Source organism: Carcharhinus amblyrhynchos, chromosome 7, assembly GCF_965287045.1.
Source record: "Carcharhinus amblyrhynchos chromosome 7, sCarAmb.v2.hapA, whole genome shotgun sequence".
Classification (NCBI taxonomy): Eukaryota; Metazoa; Chordata; class Chondrichthyes; order Carcharhiniformes; family Carcharhinidae; genus Carcharhinus; species Carcharhinus amblyrhynchos.
This window is the reverse complement of record NC_137330.1, coordinates 49,478,129-49,497,626: the sequence shown is the minus strand read 5'-3', so window position 1 is coordinate 49,497,626 and position 19,498 is coordinate 49,478,129. Positions and strand designations below refer to the sequence as shown.

Here is a 19,498-nt window from a genome sequence, read left to right as displayed (position 1 = left end):
AGATGCCCATCAGATTTGCATATCTCACCCTTATATGCACCCAGAGCTAGCAGTCTGATTTCCCAGCCTTGGCTGGCACAGGCCCCTGAGCATCAGCAAGGATGTTCACTCTTCAAGACTTCTCCACACAGTTCTATGCCAACTCAGTATTTACCTTGTGAGCACAGAAAATTATTAAACCTTTTGCAGCACTGGAACCAGATGTGGCGCACCATGCCATGCCCACTGATCTGGGCTGCCGTCTCTAACCAGGTGGTCTTTACCTGGTCATTAGGACGTCACTCCTGGCACTCTGCCTTTACAAGAATGCCCTCCCACCTGGCATGTTGAACGATTGCTGAGACTATAACTCCACACAATGTTTATATTGTCTCCAGGACATCTCTGAGGCTTCTCAAGAACTCCTGGCAGCCCTCAGGGAGCTGCCTCAGCCACATTTAAAACCCCCACTGGCTCCCCATTGGATCTGGTGTCTGCTATGCTCCCTGCCCACTGCCACAGCCCTCTCCAATGTCAGGGGCATTTCACACTGGGTGGCTCTTAATTTGCTAGTCAGCATGAAATCATAATTTGTCTTGTGTTTGTGTCTGGGAGTGAAGTCTGCTTCTTGGACTTTGAGCTGTGTTCATTTTTCACAAAACAGATTGGTCATCATCATGTTGCTGTTTGTGGGAATTGGCCATGCTACATTTACAAGAGTGACTATATTTCAAAGTACTTAAATAATTATAAAGTGCTTTGGGGAACATTTGGTGGCTGTGTAAAGCTCTATAAATGCAAGATGCAAAAAATGCACTTTCTCTTTTGGTTTCTATAAATGCAAATCTTTTTCTTTCATTGGAATCTACTTATAAAAAAACTTGTCCAATGAATAAGCAACAAAGTCCTCTGCTGTCAGCCGTGTGCTGTTTCTTCAAAATGAAGTGTTTAAAGACAGTCACCTAGATTTTTCATAGTTTGATGCTGAGCTAGAAGGCTGTGCATCGCAATTACCAAATTAATTTATTTTTTAAGTTTAAAGAAGATTACACAATTTCTACCAAGCTCCTTGAGCAAGACACTTAAAGCAACATCATGTTGGACAATGGCCTATCCTCATCTATGTGGAGCACAAGTTAAGTTTGACAACTGAATATTCTGGTGGTTTTAATATCAACTAGATTGATAGGCAAACTGCACGTATGTCACTCTGTTCATGCCAAAAATTGCTTTTCTCTCACTTTACTGCACTTAAGATATTAGTATTCTTATGTTTTTCTATTTGTCATGATCTGATATTGATATTGAATATTGGTTGTTTGCAGAGCTGCTCAGGAACTAATTTTAAATGTGGAAAGAATTGTAGGAGTTTCTGGATATACAATCTTACTTTGTCCCATGGAAATAAACAGTGATTAATGGAAAGTGTTCATTTTCTCTGGTGAAATCCCTTTATGCAGTAATTCTGACACTTTTGCTGCATATTGCAATTTTAATGAAGCTATTAATAGATACATGCAGTTTGCTAGGACATTTCTGACTCTGACAAATATACCAGTCCTCCCTAGTAAAATAAACTGAGGAGAATGAATGAAGGAAAGTAGGTTATTCACCAAATATAAATTTCCCCTTGCTTTCTAATTGAATAACTAAAAATCAACTTCCTTTATTATTTCCTGATGTACTGACTATGTTTATAACATAGAGTCATAGAATAATAGAATCCCTACAGTGCAGAAGGAAGTCATTCAGCCCATTGAGCCTGCACTAACAACAATCCATCCAGGCCCAATCCCTGTAACCCCATATATTCAACCTGCTAGACCCCCTGACACTAAGGGGCAATTTAGCATGGCCAATCCACCTAACCCAGACATCTTTGGACATCTTTTATCTTTCGTGTCAAATGGGTTTAATTAATTGGGAAGAACTTGAATGTTTTGAATGGAAGTTGATTTCATTTTGAAAATGCCCTGTGACTCTTAAGATCCATGTTTGTAACATTTCAATGATTCCCTTTTACTAAGCGTGCCTGGTCCCATTGAAATTCATAAAATATTGAACAGGAGGTAGAAAATGATAGATTTTCTGGGTCATGTTACACCTAAACTGTCATTTTAACGAAGACTTTTGCAGCATTATCAGCTTTGTGATTTACTAATCAATTTGGTTAAGAATGTTCCTGTAAACATTACAGAAGAAAAATTCTCCATTGTTATTTTACAGATCATTTCCTTCCCAGTTTTCCGTTTTTTCTGATGTTTTCATGGTGGCATAACAACTAGACCTCCTTTGTTGTTCAGAGCCAGTTTTTAGAGTGCATATGACAAGACCAACGAACTATCTCCATGTGCCAGTGTATGCAGACTGGCAATGTAATTATGCACTTTTTTGTTCAGACCTTCCTCATTGAGTTCAAACAGAAAAATAATTTCAGTTTGGAAGCAACACATTTGTTGAGTGGAATTACCAATCTTGTGCAAAGAATAAACAATATCTCGTGTGATTGTTGGTAGATGAGTTGATCCAACTGAAATTACTGACAGTTTCTGAAATTCATTGTCCTTCAAAAATTGTAAAGGCAAGAAATGAGAGTCAAGTTAATTTTTTGAAAAGTATCCTTTAAGTCTGAAGAGCAATACAATTGTATGGAACAAAATGAAGATATTAAAATCTGCATTATGCCGACTGCTTATATTTACAATTATTAACATTATAGGGTTCAAAGGCGTGTCTGGTGTACTTAAAAATGGCATTTCTCATGAAATATTAGGACATTCTCAGCCATTGGAAAATAGTACAGATGCTGGAAGGAAAATTCAACAGCAGGTACAAAGCAATTATTTTTTAACCCGTTGAGTAATGAGAAAAATACTTGCATAAGTTTGCAATTAAAACTAAAATAGTATCTTATTCAAAACCTTGTTCGATAAAAATAGTTTGTTCAAACTGTTAGCCATAGGAGAGAAAAGTTGTTCAATTCACAGCGTAAGAAATGCAATTTTAGAAGATTTTTTGCCAAGTATTATACTTACCTTTAAGAACTTACAGACTTTATTATGAGAATAATGTTTGCAAAAATTGCTGCAAATAGCTATTAAATGTTTGGCATTTCTGCATTCTTTCCTGCTTCGCAATTTCTTTACACAGTGGTCTTACCCTCTCTCATAAACATAATAAAGCCACCAAAATTGCCTTTTATATTACCTATGCATGTTTTGATATTTCCATTTAGCACTGCTATTCTTTCTCCATCTCCCTGCACACTTTATAGTCATACTACTTTTCTTCAGCACGCCAGTCCTGTAGCCTTATCTTTAACTCCAGAACTATCCTTCTTGTAGGTTTAGATTGAATCTGTCTTGTGGTCGCCGTTTCCAACTTATTCTTCTCTCTTGGCTATCCAGTAAAATTTTAATATAAATAATAATTCCCGTGAGATTGAATTTCTAAAAGTCACTCTTGCACAACCCATTAGTGCCTGTCTAAATAGTGCTTATTTACCTATCCTGGTATTCCTACAAAGTATTTCCTCAGTAGCTAAAGTTGGGGAGGCAGCAGACTGCTGAGCTCCCAATGAAGACACCAAATGGTAGTGTTGACCAACTTCAAGAGCCTGGCTACAGACTGTGTAATCTCAACATGGGCTTGGACACTATTGCCCAGCTGGCTGGAGCACTAACAAAGGCACTGGTGTGGTGGGTGGTGAGGAAGCTGGCATGACAGCGGATAACCAGGTTTCTATCCCATAAGTCAAATCACCACCCTCAGATGGCTCCTCAGCATTCCTGGACTCAGGGGAAACCAGAGTGGCAGACAAAGGTGATGCTTCAGATGCTCGTGTTAACAATTACCCCCAGAGTCTAAATGAATTTATTTGTCAACATGTTGACTACTGTGGAAACTATTAGAGCTTTAAGTCAATTGTGATGGGTGCCACTGATCACGTGTTCCACGTCAGACAGAATAGTTTCCATGCTCAGCCAGATGCTAGAACAAGTTGATGCCAGAATTCTCTATACTTAGGGTCATTTCTGGCAGATTTTCCAGGTATTTCCTGGTGTATACCTGGGAATATACCTTTGAAATCAGCATGAGTTCTCTGCAGCAGAACTAGTATTATTTGTGCTCTCTGGTGAACTGGATCGTGTGATGTCCCTCACACTGACATACCTCCTGCACACATGGCCAATAATTCACCACATGAAGACACCTCTTCCAACCTCCCCTCTAAAGTATGTGTAGTACAAGTCTCAGAACTGGTGTTTGATAGGGTCAGAGAGAGTGATGGCCAGCAGTTTTTACTCCAGAGAGGACAACCTGTGCAGGTAGATTGTGTCTCAGATTAGTGACGGCTTTGTTATGCTTCTTTTACGAATATTGTTGACATGGTGGAATAGTTTGTTTGATGTGGAAAAATATGATTGCAGTAGTTGTGTGAGTAGATGGGCCAAAGAGCAGTATGTGGAGTGAATTGATTTCAGGAGAGTGAGGGATAGAGGAGGGGTTACTGCAAGCAGTGAGGCTGTAGATGATGGAGGTGGCAGGAGAAAGTAATAGCCGTGAGAGGTAAGAATTTTACCTTGACAACTTTAAAAGAGGTTATTATAGCCATGTTTCGGAAGCTAAGCCTTAAGGGGTTCACCACCTGTGCCACCTCTGGTAACTTGTGGTGGAATTATTACCCAAAGGGGTCAGGGTCTCCAGAGCTCTGTCCGTTATCTGAACCAGTGCTTCGAAAGTGACAGCGGAGAACCTGGGCCTGGACTGTGGCTGTTGCAACAATTTATCTCCTTACTAATCTTCCTTCAGGTGAGCAGTCAGAACCCACCACTTGTTGAAGAGATGCTGGCTCGCTTTAAGTGGTGTCAGTAAAGTCCAAGCTCCTCCCCCACACCACTCATCTGCTGGCCCCCTCAGTCCCCGCTACTCCACCACTCCAAACACACAGCCAGGGACCAGTATGAATATTGGTGGCTGCTCCCTGAGCTCACAGCAACAGCACAGCCACATGAATAGGTGTACAAAGCTGGCATCCTGATCCTGTGTGCACAAGGCCCATTTTTGGACATAATCAAAATCTTAAACCATTGAATCTTAGGTTGTTAAAAATAAAACAAACTCACAATATTGGACCAGTCATTGCAATTTTTTGTGGATTAATTTCTTAACTGCAATGAACAGCTGATTATGAATTAATTGTTAATGAACCCAATCTTATATTTCTAATGGTTTTATTTTATTCCCTAGAATCCATTGAAGAAAAACAAATTTAAATTAAGGACATCTTTAGATATTACCAGGTAGTAGAATACTTTTTGTTTCTCTTAACCAATTTATTCTCTCTCAAAATCTGCCCCTGTCCCCACACTAACTCATGGCTCTTGACACCAGTCAAAATCAGTTTAGCAGGACATCAGTTCTCATTACAATTGTGTGCAGTTACATGCTATGTTATGGCACTCAAAGTGTCATAGAACTAATCTCTATTTTTAATGCATACATTAAACTGAATTTTGTAAAAAGAATAACAGTGAAGCTAACAGCAATAAATTATAACAGGTTAAGTTGAGTAGCACATGTGTAGTTAAATACACAAATCTAGAATTTGCTGTCGTACTTCTCCACAGATTGCATTGTTGCAATCTTTGCCAATAGATTTGGTATTAAAATGAATGTAATACTGTGAATCTGGGCTATCAGCCCACTGGTTCTATATTAAAGCCAACAAAACAAGTTGGTGCGTTGAGGAGTAAGTGAATTTAAAAGATAATTACTGCTGAACAATCTCTCTGGTTCATAAAACATGCTTTTTTCAAGTAATGAGTATCATTCCCTTAGAAAATACTTAGTATAGAATATATAAAACATAGAATAATTTATTTTCTCTACCTGCCTTTTTCATCCCCCTCCCCTTAATTCCATCTATATTTCCCCATCTTTAATTTGCTTTCTGTACTTTATTTAAATCTAATTTATATTTCTTGTTTTATACTTCTGGTTTAGAGTCAGCGTGCCTCAGCAAAGGGTCTTCATTTTGATTGGTTAAGAACCTTGCTGTTGCTCAACCTTCTAGAGGGTAACACAGGTCCCCTAAGGAGTCATTGTATTGGTTCAGACCTCGGATTGGGGCAAGTCTCTGCTCCAAAGTCCACAAAGCCTTGTTGATGTGAATGGCAAGTGCCATTTCTTCACCACCTGATACCAAAATCCAGGCTATCACATTTACAGTAACTTTGTTTGTGTACTACAACTTTGATATCTGAAGGTTTTGTTTGATTCCACAAAACAGAAGAAACACAGACTTAAATAAACAGTTAAAATGCCCATGAAGTATTATTTTTGGATATGTATTTAGACTTGTTTAAATTAAGAAACAGTCAGATGACATGTTCAAATGACTTCTACAGTTTTCAAATTGCACTTGCTTTCTTTCTGCACAATCTGCCTTTTCCTGAACTGTACATTATGCTGTGAAATGTACTGTTTAAGTTTTCAGTTCTGACTATGGGCTTTATCAAAGTTTTAAACTGTCTTTCCTCTTTAGCATGTCTGACCTGTACATTTCCTACAACTTCTGCTCTGACTCAGATTTCTAGCATTTGGGCATTAACATGTTCCAAACTAAATATTACTTTTTGTTACAGTGAAGCCCAGGCTTTGTTACATCATGCTCCATTCCCCAACATGAACTGCATAGAAGTTCAGAAATTGCTAGACAGAAATAACAAGCTCCATCTCAGATGGCTTCTCCCATCCTGGTACCATGGCTAGTCATGGCAATCAAACTCTATCAATTAATCTACAACAGACCCTGACAGGAAGAAAGGAAAGCCAAAGGAATTGAAAACTTTGGGAACCATGGGTGGAATTCTCCCAAAAAAATTTGAAGTGCTGAATTCATGTGAAAACTGGAGTAAATCCTGCCGCTTTTTTCAGTGGGATTTTCAATGAATTTCCCACACTCTGTGCATCACAGAGTGGCCAAGCATGAATCATGCTGTAAAGCTGGGGATGGGGGCCTATTCCCACTGGAGGGGCCGGCAGCATAGCACTGAGCAAACCACTGCCTATGCACCGATCTGTCGACACTGTCAGTACAGCAACACTGCACTGCTGGCCTCCGGATCGCTGGCCAATCCTGTGACTCCCACAACGCTATCCCATCCCCAATCACTGGAGTCCCGGACGTAGCCCCAATCCCCCCGTCCCCCCACCAGCATTTCCGATCCCCCATGTCCCCCCCCCCAATTCCCGCTGTCCCGACCCCCCCAACCCCGGCAGACCGACACCCCCCTCCCCAACCCGATGGCCGGCCCTGATTGCTGTCCTTCCTCCCTCTGCCTACAGTCTCAAATTCAGAGTGGCAGCAGGAACTCCCAATCCCACCAGTCTGCTCCCCGCTAGTGGGGAGCTGTTGTAAACCCCACTGGAGAGAAACACTCCTGGTGGGGGGATGATGCTAGCGGGCCCAGGGACCTCAGTACCAGGCTCGCTAATGGAATGTAAATCCCAGTTTAAATAAATTCAGCTCTGCATCGATTTCTGACGCGGAGCTGACAATACTGGAAATCTGGCAGCTGGAGACACGCAGAGGCTGTGGTGCCCAACTGGAGGCCTGCTAACTGGTCTCCACTGATGTCTCCTGACTGGGAGAATCTCCGCCCGCCCCCCCCACATAACCACCATAAGTTCAAACTAGCAGTATTTAATTAACATCTTTCATTCAAAGGTGTAACTTATGTCTTGAGTCATAAATATAATTGCAACTAAATGCTGGAAGGTAATGTTAAAAAAAATTGTATATGATTGAGGCTAGAGTTTCAAAGCCAATTCTTTCGTAAAGATTCACGGTGACCATTTCTCCTTTGAGTGCGAAGTGAATCAATCCACAATATAACCATATTTTAAAATTAATGTTGAAATTTAGACATGGCACTCCAGAGAATGACCTGTGTGAAAGATGTCACTTTGCAACTAAAGAATTATTGACAAATCCAAAATAAGGTCTTCTCACTTAATGGCAATGCATATAATCAGGTAAACAAATTTATTATTAACTTCACAGATAAAGAACAATTTGGGACTATCTTGCAGTTTGCAATGTTCATGTACTTTGGGAAAAAATGTTTTTGACACCAAATTTGCTTTTGGTAATATTACTGCAATTCTGTACTTAGCACTGAGTAAAACAGACAATGATAATATTGCTATTAAAGTAACTAATTGGTGTAAACCTACACAATAACAAAACAGAAAATACTGGAAATACTTATCAGATATGTCAACTTCTATGGAGAGAGAAAAACAGAGTTAATGTTTCAAGTTAGTGATCCTTTGTCAGAACAAGCATGCTTATTTTAAAGCAGACAGGGAAAAGGGAGAAGAGGGGAAAAGAACAAAAGGGGAGATTACTGACAGGAGAGATTAAATGATGAAAAGGTTAGTGCAGGGGAAAAAGGGTGGTAGTGAGGTAGTGTTTTAAAGTTTATTTATTAGTGTCACAAACAGGCTTACATTAACACTGCAATTAAGTTACTGTGAAAAGTAAACGGGTAGATGTTGTACTTCCTATGCATTGCCAAAATATTTTCAGAGATATGATGAGGCCTAGCAAGTTATTGACACTACTTATGCTTAAATAGTGCCTTCTGATATAATGTTACATCCTAGGGTGCTTCAGAGGAACATTATAAAAGGAAATTTGACACTCAGTCTCTTGAAGAGATGTTGGGCAGTTGCCAAAAGCCTGCTGAAAGACCTCATTTTTAAGGGGTGTCCTTAAGGAGGAAGGAGAGGTAAAGAGATAGAGAGAACCAGAGTCTGTGCAGCTGACAGCATAGTTAGCAATGGTGGAATGATTAAAATGGAGGATGCCTAAGGGGATGAATTAGAGAGGAGCATGGCTATATGGCTCAAGCAGATTAGAAAGATAGGGAAGGGGATGAATAAAGGGATTTGAAAAGGCGGGTGAGAATTTTGAAATCTAGGCATTGATTAACCAGGCGAGAATGTAGGTCAGTAATAAGCTCAGGAATAATAAGTGGTGTAGGTGGATGGGACAACAGAGATTTGGATGACTTCTGGTTAATAGCAGGTAGACTATGGGTGGCCAGTTAGAAGTAATGGAGTCAAAAGGTAACAAAGTCACGGATGAAGGTTTCAGCAGCAAATGAGCTGAAGCAAAGGTGGAGTCGGGCAATGTTAAGGGGTGGAAATAGGCAATCTTGGTGATGGTGTGGATGTGTGGTCAAAAGCTCATCACCAATATTACAAACTGTCTGGTTCAGTTTCAGACAGTTGCCAGGGAGAAGGTGGAGATGGGGTTGGTATAGAGTTTGTGATGGGGACCAAAGAGAGCGGTTTCTGTCTTCTCGATAATTAATTGGAGTAGGTTTCTGCTTATGTCTGACTGGCAGTTTAGAGACTGTGCAGGGATCAAGAGGGGTGGGAGTGAGGTGGAGCTGGTTGTCATTGACATACATGTGGAAATTGACATTGTATTTTTGGATAATGTCACTGAAGGGCACAATATGAATGCGAAACAGGAGGAGCCAAGAATAGACACTTGGGCAACACCAGAACTGGAACTGCAGAAGTGAGAAGCGAAGCCATTACAAATAATTCTCTTTCTGTGATTAGATAATAAAGAAATCAGGCAAGGTCAGTGCCACTCAGGTGGAAATGGATTCAAAGAGGATGGAATGATTGGCTGTGTCAAAGACTGCAGATAGGTCAAGAAAGACAAGGGGGGATAGTTTATCTTCATCACAGTCACATAGGATGTCAATTATGACTTTGATAGGAGTAGTTTGGTACTGTGGCAAGGGATCTAAAGGTTGGATGCTGCAACCCAGCAAAGCTTGAGGGGCCATTGTTTAAAAACAAGGTATCACCCATTTCAGACAAAGATGAGGTAAAACAGTTTCCCTCAGAGCGCTGAGAGACTTTGGAATTCTCTTCCTTAAAAGGTGACTGGGTCCTAGTGTTTGAATATCTTTAAGGCAGAAGTAGATAGATTATTGATAAGCAAGGGAGTGAAAGGTTATCAGGGATAAGCAGGAATGTGAAGTTGAGGTTAAAATGAGATCAGCCATGATCTTATTGAATGGTGGAACAGGCTCAAGGGGCCAAGTGACTTACTCCTACTCCTAATACATATGTTCATGTGTTTTGTATGTAAAGCTTCTTTGAGAGCAGCTAAAACCATTGACTTTCGTTACTCAGAAAGACAAAAGGAGTTGAATGGGAAAAACATCAGTTTTGAGTTTCCCTTTCAAGTCACACACCATCCTTGACTTGAATATATATATAATCATTCCTTCATTGTTACTTGGTGAAAGCTCTCCGTTTCCCTATCAAACAGCTTTGTGGGATCATCATCAAGGCAACAGCGTCACTCCGAGAAGATCTGTCGTCATCTTCTCAGAGGAAGTTCTGCTGAAGTTTGAATCTGCTAAAACCATGCAACTACCAATAAGGAATGATATAAATTTCCTGCTGCATGCTCAGTAGTTTTGGCTTGTGGGGTTACCTAAAGCTGAATGAGAAGAATTTCAACCTTAGTGAGAGGGCTACTCTCCCAGGTTGTGTTAGTGAACCAAGCTGGCTCACCAATAATTAGCAACATCCTAGAATCCTGAAGTCTTCCTTGGTTCAGGTATCAGGTTGGCTACAGAGAGTTAACTTCTCCCTCAGCTTTCACCACTAGACATGTCACATAATGCTTCCAAAACTTCAAAGCAAGACAATTTGCCTGTGCGCCTCTCCCAAGAGAGTCCTCATTAACTTCTTCTTAGATGCTAAATGAGCTTAGTTTTGAGCCCTCTTTTGGAAAATAAACACTTGAATTTTTGTTTTGTCACGTATGGCGTAATGAACAATGCAACTTCTCAGCAATTGAGAACCTGCCACCTTCACCCTCTTCACAGTTTCCAGGGATGGTAATGCATTGGAATTGGATTGTTAGGTCCTGCCTTCCCACTGATGATTACATCCAATGGGACAATGGCCTTCTCTGTCAGAATGTAATAGGAGAAAGGAAAGTTTAAGGCAAGATGGAGGGCTGGCACTCAACTGCCCTGTTCGATTTTCTCACAATTTTTGCTCTGAACAGCCTGGATTTGGAATTGAATAGTGAAAGAAAGTCGAGTTTCATAAAAATGAATTGGCATGCGTTATGCCAACAGGCTCATTGGATACTATCCCACACCTTCCAGTTGTTGGCTATGATCTACGAACACTTGTTCTATGGATGCACATCAAATGCAGTTTTAATTACAATCTTAGACACTATATGCAGCTTATCTATATAAAGGCATACATAGGCTGGAATTTTACTGTTCTGCCTACTGTGGGAATCAGAGTAGGTGAGGTGTGGAGCATGGAAAGGTCCGTAGACCTCAGGTAGAATTTTACGATTTTGGGATGAGTGAGACCATAAAACCCCATCCTAGAGTTTATTTTTATTTCCCCAGCAATAGTATTTTTCAGAATTTAAATTATAAATTTTGCAATCTTTTGTCTGTTTCTGGTCAGTAGTCACAAAACAAATGCTGGGTTTCTGTTTTGTTTTCACTCACAGTTCTGAACAACAGCCAAGGCCCAGTAGAATCCCAGTGAGAAAGAGTGACGTGCTTACATCCCAGAGAAATCTGCGCCTGACCTCCCGCCCAGTCAGTCATAATCCTGTGCTGAAAGTGTTGAAAAGTGTGCAGCCAAATGTTACACAAGAATCCAAAGGATGTAAGTGCGAGAATCCTTGTTTGAATCAGCATGAACAGAAGTGGCAGCATTGAACTTTGTGCCACACCACTATCTGTTTCAGTATCACTTTGAAAAACCACCCTTAACCCCTACACACTGCTTTCTGTCAGATTGGCTGGCAGTTCTTGTAGCCATGATGTGGGTATGCCGACGTTGGACTGGCGTAAACACAGTAAAAAGTCTGACAACACCAGGTTTTAGTCCAACCTGACAAAGGGGCTAACCCCGAAAGCTTGTGAGTCTATTATCAAATAAATCGGTTGGACTAAAACCTGGTGTTGTCAGACTTTTTACTGAGTTCTTGTAGCCCCAGCAGCGCCAGAGGCAAGTAGTGGCCACTGCTGAGAATTACCTTAAGGGTGAGTCCAGGCATTATAGTCAGCAAAAGTTCAGAAACCTCAGTGAGGAGATAGGAGGGTGTGTGGGGGTGGGGTGGTGGGGAGGGTTTAGAGGCTGGAGAAAAACACAAGAAGTCTCACAGCGCTTAAAATTAAAGTCCAACAGATTTATTTGTTGCACAAGTCACAAGTTTTTGGAGCACCGCTCCTTCATCAGGTGAGTGGAAGTTGTGTTCACAAACAGGGCATATAAAGACAGAGTCAATTTACAGAATAATGATTGGAGTGTGCGTCTTTACAGGTAATCAAGTCTTAAAGGTATAGACAATGTGAGTGGAGAGAAGGTTAAGCACAGGTTAAGGAAATGTGTATTGTCTCCAACCTCTCAGCCTCAACTGGGATCTTGGGTTCATGTCACACTATCTGTAATCCCCATGATTTGCCTGGGCTTGCAAAATCTCACTAACTGTCCTGGCTGGAGACAAGAATTTAATTAAATGATGTGCAGCCTCAGCTCATTTGTGCCCATTAGAATAAGGAACATTGGAAATAGGAGGACTTGGGAGTTTGATATACCATTGGTCAGACATATAGCCATCATTGCTTGATAACATAATTAGGTAGACATGCACAAGTTGCAATTGGAGAACTATACCCTTATGTAAACCTAATCAAAAGTGGATCAATGGATATAAATAACCTCTATACGAATGAACATCTCTGACTGGTATATCACGGACTGGTAAACTCTCTGTATTGTCTACAGTCTCTCGGCCTCAGTTGGGATCTTGGGTTCATGTCACACTATCTGTGTAACCCCCATGATTTGCCTGGGCTTGCAAAATCTCACTAACTGATGTGGCTGGAGACATACACATCTCTTTAATCTGCGCTTAACGCTCTCTCCACTCACATTGTTTGTACCTTTGAGACTTGATTACCTGTAAAGACTCACATTCCAACCATTACCTTGTAAATTAAGTTTGTGTCTTTATGTGCCCTGTTTGTGAACACAACTCCCACTCACCTGATGAAAAAGCAGCGCTCTGAAAGCTTGTGGCTTGTGCTACCAAACAAACCTGTGGACTTTAACCTGGTGTTGTGAGACTTGTTATTGTACTTACTGCAGTCCAATGCCAGCATTTCCACATCATGGGAAACAGAAAAGCAGAAGTGCTATAATACGGGGGTACCCACAATTGCGATGTGTGTGGGAGTGGGAAGGTGGGCTGGTGGGGAGGGTTTAGAGGCTGGAGGAAAACACAAAAAGAAGTCTCACAACACTTAAAGTTCAAGTCTAACAGGTTTATTTGGTATCACAAGCCACAAGTTTTCAGTGCATGGAATGCCCTGCCTGCAACAGTAGTGGATTTGCCAACATTAAGGGCATTTAAATGGTCATTGGATAATAATGGATGATATTGGAATAGTGTAGGTTAGATGGGCTTTAGATTGGTTTCACAGGTTGGCGCAACATTGAAGGCCGAAGGGCCTGTACTGCGCTGTAATGTTCTATGTTCTTTGAAAATTTGCGGCTTGTGCTCCCAAATAAACCTGTTGCACTTCAACCTTGTGTTGTGAGACTTCTTATTGTGCTTACCCCAGTCCAACGCCAGCATCTCTACATCATGGGAAACAGAAAAGCAAAAGTGCCACAATTGGGTGTGCGTGGGGATTGGCCCCTTCCCTTCCTTCCTGCCTTTTTGGCCGAGCTATTAAGGTTATTGGCTGGCCACTTTCCTTTTCACTCAGAAGGTTTTGAGGCTTTGGAAATCTGCCTCAGAAGGCAGTGGAGGTGGGGGTCACTGAATACTTTTAAGAGACAGGTGCATAGATTCTTGTTGCACAAGAGAATCAAGTGTTATTGAGGGTAGTTGGGAATGTGAGCTCAACTCATGCAGATCGGCCCCGATCTTATTGAATGCTGGATTTTGTATGTTCCCTGGTTGTGTGTATTTTTGTGGCAGAGGTGGAATTAAGTCCTTAAATGACAACTTAAGGCTCTCAATAGACCTCAGGACAGCCAGGTTGCCTGGCATCTTCTCCATTCACAGTATTATGGGGTTAGCTGGTGGGCAGTGAGTGGGCCGGCCATTGACTTTATTTCACATTTCACCTGATCCAAATATGTTGGGAGATGTAAAAATCACCCTAGTGTATTTCCTCTCTAGCCATTCATTAATTTTGCAAATCTTTCTGTCCTTTCCTATTGTAATGCATAGCTGGGGGTACAATCCTGCATTAAACTTGTTTTCCAATCTCCTAATTTTATTTTACAATACTTCAAGTCTTTCTTTACCTCAATTAGTGAGTTTACCATGGATAATGGTAACCACTCTCCCTTCTTTCACACAATATTTTTCAGTCTATTGGATATTTCCTTACCTCAACAAAGGAAAGCATTTAGAAGTTTCTGTTTGATCAGCAAAAGTGTGCTTAACATTTGTAGCCATTGAATTCCTTATAATTATTGCACTTCTGGCTATATTGCTGATCTTCCACCACTTACACCCTCCACATCCACACCCAATATCCCTCGATTCCCTGAGAAACAAAACTCTTATTTATCTCAGCTTTAACTATGTTCAATGTTGGAGCATCCACAACCCTCTGGAGTAGAGAATTCTGGAGATTCACAACCTTCTTAGTGGAGACATTTTGTAGCTCCATCCTAAATGAGGTAAATGCCCCTTATTCCGAGACTGAACCCTTGTGTCCTAGTGTCCCCAGCCAGGGAAAACAACCTCTGTGTCCGCCATGGCAAGACTCTTCAGATCTTGTATATTTCACTGAGATTACCATTCATTTTTCTAAACTCCATACAAAGTGGGGGATCTTGAACCCATGCTTGCCATCTTTGCAAATACCAGCAGGGGCTCAAGATCTGGAAGTTGCAAACCTCACCGGTGAGAACACGATTTCGGATCTTCCCCACCCTTCGCCGTGATGTCATCAGGTTTGTTGTGGGGCTTTTGATGTTCAACTTATTACAGACTTTGTTCCCTTTAAGTAGACAGATGAAGAATTTCAGACTGTAAAATCGGCTGTTTAAAATCAGCTATAGCAAGGGCCCTAGTATGCCATGGTGACACAGTCCAGAGCACCAGATACAGTTTGTACACAAACACATACACCTCCAGATTCGATTGCAATTAATTAGCATATACCAATCAGAGATGTTCATTCGTATAGACGTTATCTATATGCATTCACAACTATTGATTAGGTTTACTTGTCTACCTAATCATAATATTATCAAGCAATGATGGCTACATATCTGATCAATGCTATAGCAAACTCTTAAGTCCTCCCATTTCCACTGTTCCTTGCTCTAATGGGCACCAATGAGCTGAGGCTGCACTTCATTCAATTAAATTCTTTCATGCATAGTATGTGACTACAACTTCCCTTGGAAGTAGGAGTTTTATGGACTTTGATGCTTGTCTAGGTCTGCTTTAATCAAGATCTGTGGTTTCTCTTATAGCAGCTTGCAGCTTTTAAACTTGTGTGATTGTTAACCTTCATTCAGGGACGTGGTGTCATCATTGCAATCTGAATCCACTAAGATTGACTCTGCTTATAGAGCCAGGATAATTCTGAGACTAAACTTAGAAAACTACACAAAGGGAAAGCAGCTCCGACATGGATCTATGGCATCGCAGAATGGATTTCTCAACCAAAGTTATCTCCTCATATCACAAAATTAACCTGAGTGTTCCCTGATCTGTATTCAAATGCATGTGTAGCTCAAAATGGGGCACATGGAGTTGGATTTATTGATTTCACTATATTTGCAGTTCTTTTATAGCTGGAGAAGCACAGGCATCTGATTTTATCATTCAGGCAGAGGAATCATGGTGGTTGCAGTTTTCTGTATCCACAATGAGAATCACCCAGTTTTGCTGACTGAAAATAAAATGCTCACTTTGCAACCCTATGGTGTCAGATTTATTCATCCAATCAAGCATGGAGAATCTACCAGCGACATGTATAATCAACTTCATGGCCTGAACTTTTCAGATGGTGGGGATTTCCCTTCCTGCCATCCCTGTGTCCTGCAACCACTTCATGCTCAATCAGCATCAGCTGGTTGCAGTTGGGAGTTCGGCCCCTTAATCAGAGCAACTGGCTGTTCTCCCATTACCGCCACAACAAGAGCTGCAGTGGACAGAAGAATGGACAGAGACAGAAGACTGAAGTGGACATAAACTGCATTGGAGCTCATTTGCAACACTTGCCTTAATTCAATTAAAAACTCATCTCTAAATGAACCATACAGTGAAAAATGTGTCTTCCAAATTTGGAATTCTGATTTCTTCATACATTTTGCTATGTTTAACTAGTTAATGATGTCTGCGCTTCACCATAATTCATTGCATGCTTAAGTCTTTTGGGATAGTTCTTGATGTGTGATGAGACACTATATAAATTCAATTCTCTTATATAATTATTATCTTTTCATTAATTCAGTGAAAATGCAAACATTGGGGAGTTTGAAATGAATGAAGAGGAATGAAGTAAAACTTGATAAAGATTACCTTCACAACATTCATTTTTAGAATTTTAGGTTCAAATATTGAAGAAGTAGCAGCTTGGAATTAAAATATTTACAAAATGGTTTGTTCCTAATTTGACCAGGGATATGACAGGAAAATAATTCATGTTTCCCCTGTCTTGGCAGGTAGTATATTGGATTGTTCTGCAATGACCTTGACTCCATCGGCACTGAAATGTACTTCTGAAGACTCTGTACACACAATTATTAGTGAAGCAGAAACTCAGCTGGATCTTTCTGAGAAGGTATTTGCATACTTGCAATGTTAGCTATGGCTCAATGAACTCTTGCTTCTAGGTCAGAATGTTTTTGGTTCAAGTCCCATTCCTGGACTTGAGCACAAAAATGAAGTTTGGGGGAAGTGCTGCACTTCCAGACATGTCCTCTTTCAGACAAGGCCCCATCTATTCTTTCAGATGGACATAAAGGCTTCCATAGCACTATTCTGAAGAAGAGTAGGGCAGCTATCCCCTGGCCAATATTTATCCTTCAATCAACATTCCAAAAACAGATCACGTGAATGCTGTTTGTGTGACTTTGCTGTGCTTAATTTGGCTGCCACTTATCCTCCATTAGACCAGTCACTACATTTCAAATGTATTTAGTCGGCTGTAAAGCATTTTGGTCATGCAGGACGCTGTATAAATCTGTCCTGCACAGGTCAATGTTAAATTTTCCGTAGTAGCGCATTTAAGCTGTTTGTTTCACAACCCTGCAGTGAGTTTATTCTTCCAATATAACCAGCATGGAGGTCCATCAACCACATAGAGTCATAGAGGTTTACAGCATGGAAACAGGCCCTTTGGCCCAACTTGTCCATGCCGCCCTATTTTTTAAACCCCTAAACTAATCCCAGTTGCCCGCATTTGGCCGATATCCCTCTACACCCATTGTACCCATGTAACTGTCTAAATGCTTTTTAAAAGATAAAATTGTACCCGCTTCTACTACTACCTCTGGCAGTTTGTTCCAGACACTCACCACCCTCTGTGTAAAAAAATTGCCCCTCTGGACACTTTTGTATCTCTCCCCTTTCACCTTAAACCTATGCCCTCTAGTTTTAGACTCCCCTACCTTTGGGTATGTATGATTAGTTTTCTCAGTTTAGGACACCCTTGCTGAAAACTAAATTGGCACTTTTTCTGCATTATTGTGTAATAAATTGTGCCAAATAGAGCAGCTTTCTTTTTGAAAGCTAAAATCACTCTTACTTTGAAAGAATTCACCACAATTAACATAACATTTGAATTCATCGTGAATCACCAAATTTAATCTTGCTGCAGCATTCCTTCTTTCTTATTTGTTCCTTTTATACTTAACCATCAGATGCTTCCCAAAACAATTTTTTTTAAAATAAGACAACATTTTTATTTGCACAGAGTGGATGTGCTTTTTCTGTAAAGTTATTTAAGAAGTAGTGAAAATTGGAGGACACACGTACTGCAGCAAGGGCGTTGGGTTATGCCAATGATTACACTATTCTTTCCTTTCTACCTCTGAAACTAGTGAGCATTGCTAGGGCAATGGACCTCATCTAGTTACGTGAGCCCAGATGGTGTAGTTTTGGCGATATGGCAATGCGAATGTCAATGGTGAGCTCAGTTCTGTCTTTGCTCAATAGCCACACATCGAAGGGATCAGAAATCCTAATGACTGTTACCTAGGAATACTGAGACATGTAGAACTATGGCACAGTGGTTAGCGTTGCTGCCTCACAGCAACAGGGACCCGGGTTCAATACACAGGTTAACTTACAGTATTTAGTCACTACATGTAACCCAGGTGGTTGTTTAGACAGGTTTGATTGTGCTTGCTTATATCATTGGAAATTCTCTGGCATACTGGCTGGTTCATTTTGTTCCAAAATACTGTTATAAACTGGTAATGTGTCCACTTGTCACCATTGGATTACTATAGCAGCATTTTCTTAGTGTGGAGCCAAGTGGATCTCTTTTTAAATTATGTGTGATTGACAGTTGCACTTAAGTGTATCATGTGAATGATACACCACTTACTTCAGATATGAATTTTGTTTCTACCAATATCTCTTGAAATTTTAATTTTAAATGGTTCTGAGACTGACTTCCTTCAGCTCAGTGGTCAGTCTTAAGCCGTCAGGGTTAGGAGCAAGTCAAGTTAGTAAATCACTGCACAACACTAATCAGCATGTATTTGGAGCTACAGGTTTATATAGACCTATCTTAAAAAAAAAATCTGTCCGCCATAATCTGTGAACTGTAGTAAAGTGTAGAATTATTGAAAAATCTGCTGTTTAATGCACAATGCTGCTCTGCTCAAGTCAACCCAGTTTCTCAGAGGATCCATGTAATTGCTCATTATCAAATGAAAGTGGTGAAATGCCTGATTTATGTTTTGGTTTGCTACCATTGTTTGGCTTGGCATTCTGGCTCGAAGAGGCTTCACTTTGTGAGTGACTTGGAGAGAGTCAGTACTTAGTTTTTTTTCCAAAATGATTTATTTAGAACCATTTACATCCAAGACTTTGTACATTATTTTCCGGACACAGACTGTTCTGTGTCTTGTTCCCATGATGTTTCCTGGTCATTTGATGCTGATGTCATGATACATCAACATAACTATCATTATCTCATAAATGATTAACCCTTTACTTAAATCTCTTCCCAAATATGATCTGAGAACTGTGATATTATTTTGTTAAACTACTTACTTTACATTCCCACTATCTGTAAGTCTCATATACTGTTTATACTTTCTATCTAACTCCTACTTCATCCCACTCTAAGTCACTTCTTCCAAAGGCATCAATCCCCAGTAGCACACTCGGCTCTATTGGAGGACATGTAAAGTGTGCGTTCCCTTATCTTTTCCTTGGGAGGTA

At 40.5% G+C, this 19,498-nt stretch overlaps 1 protein-coding gene across 3 annotated transcripts in view; it reads left to right on the top strand.

Moving 5' to 3' along the window:
* The window catches only part of agbl5 (AGBL carboxypeptidase 5), a 102,551-nt gene that overhangs the window by 74,982 nt on the left and 8,071 nt on the right, over positions 1 to 19,498 (top strand). For all 3 annotated transcript variants that reach the window (XM_080192253.1, XM_080192252.1, XM_080192254.1), the window contains 4 exons: positions 2,699 to 2,808; positions 5,230 to 5,282; positions 11,564 to 11,724; positions 16,765 to 16,883. In XM_080192253.1, the coding sequence (XP_080048379.1) occupies positions 2,699 to 2,808; positions 5,230 to 5,282; positions 11,564 to 11,724; positions 16,765 to 16,883 (443 nt within the window). The remainder of the gene's footprint in view (positions 1 to 2,698; positions 2,809 to 5,229; positions 5,283 to 11,563; positions 11,725 to 16,764; positions 16,884 to 19,498) is intronic.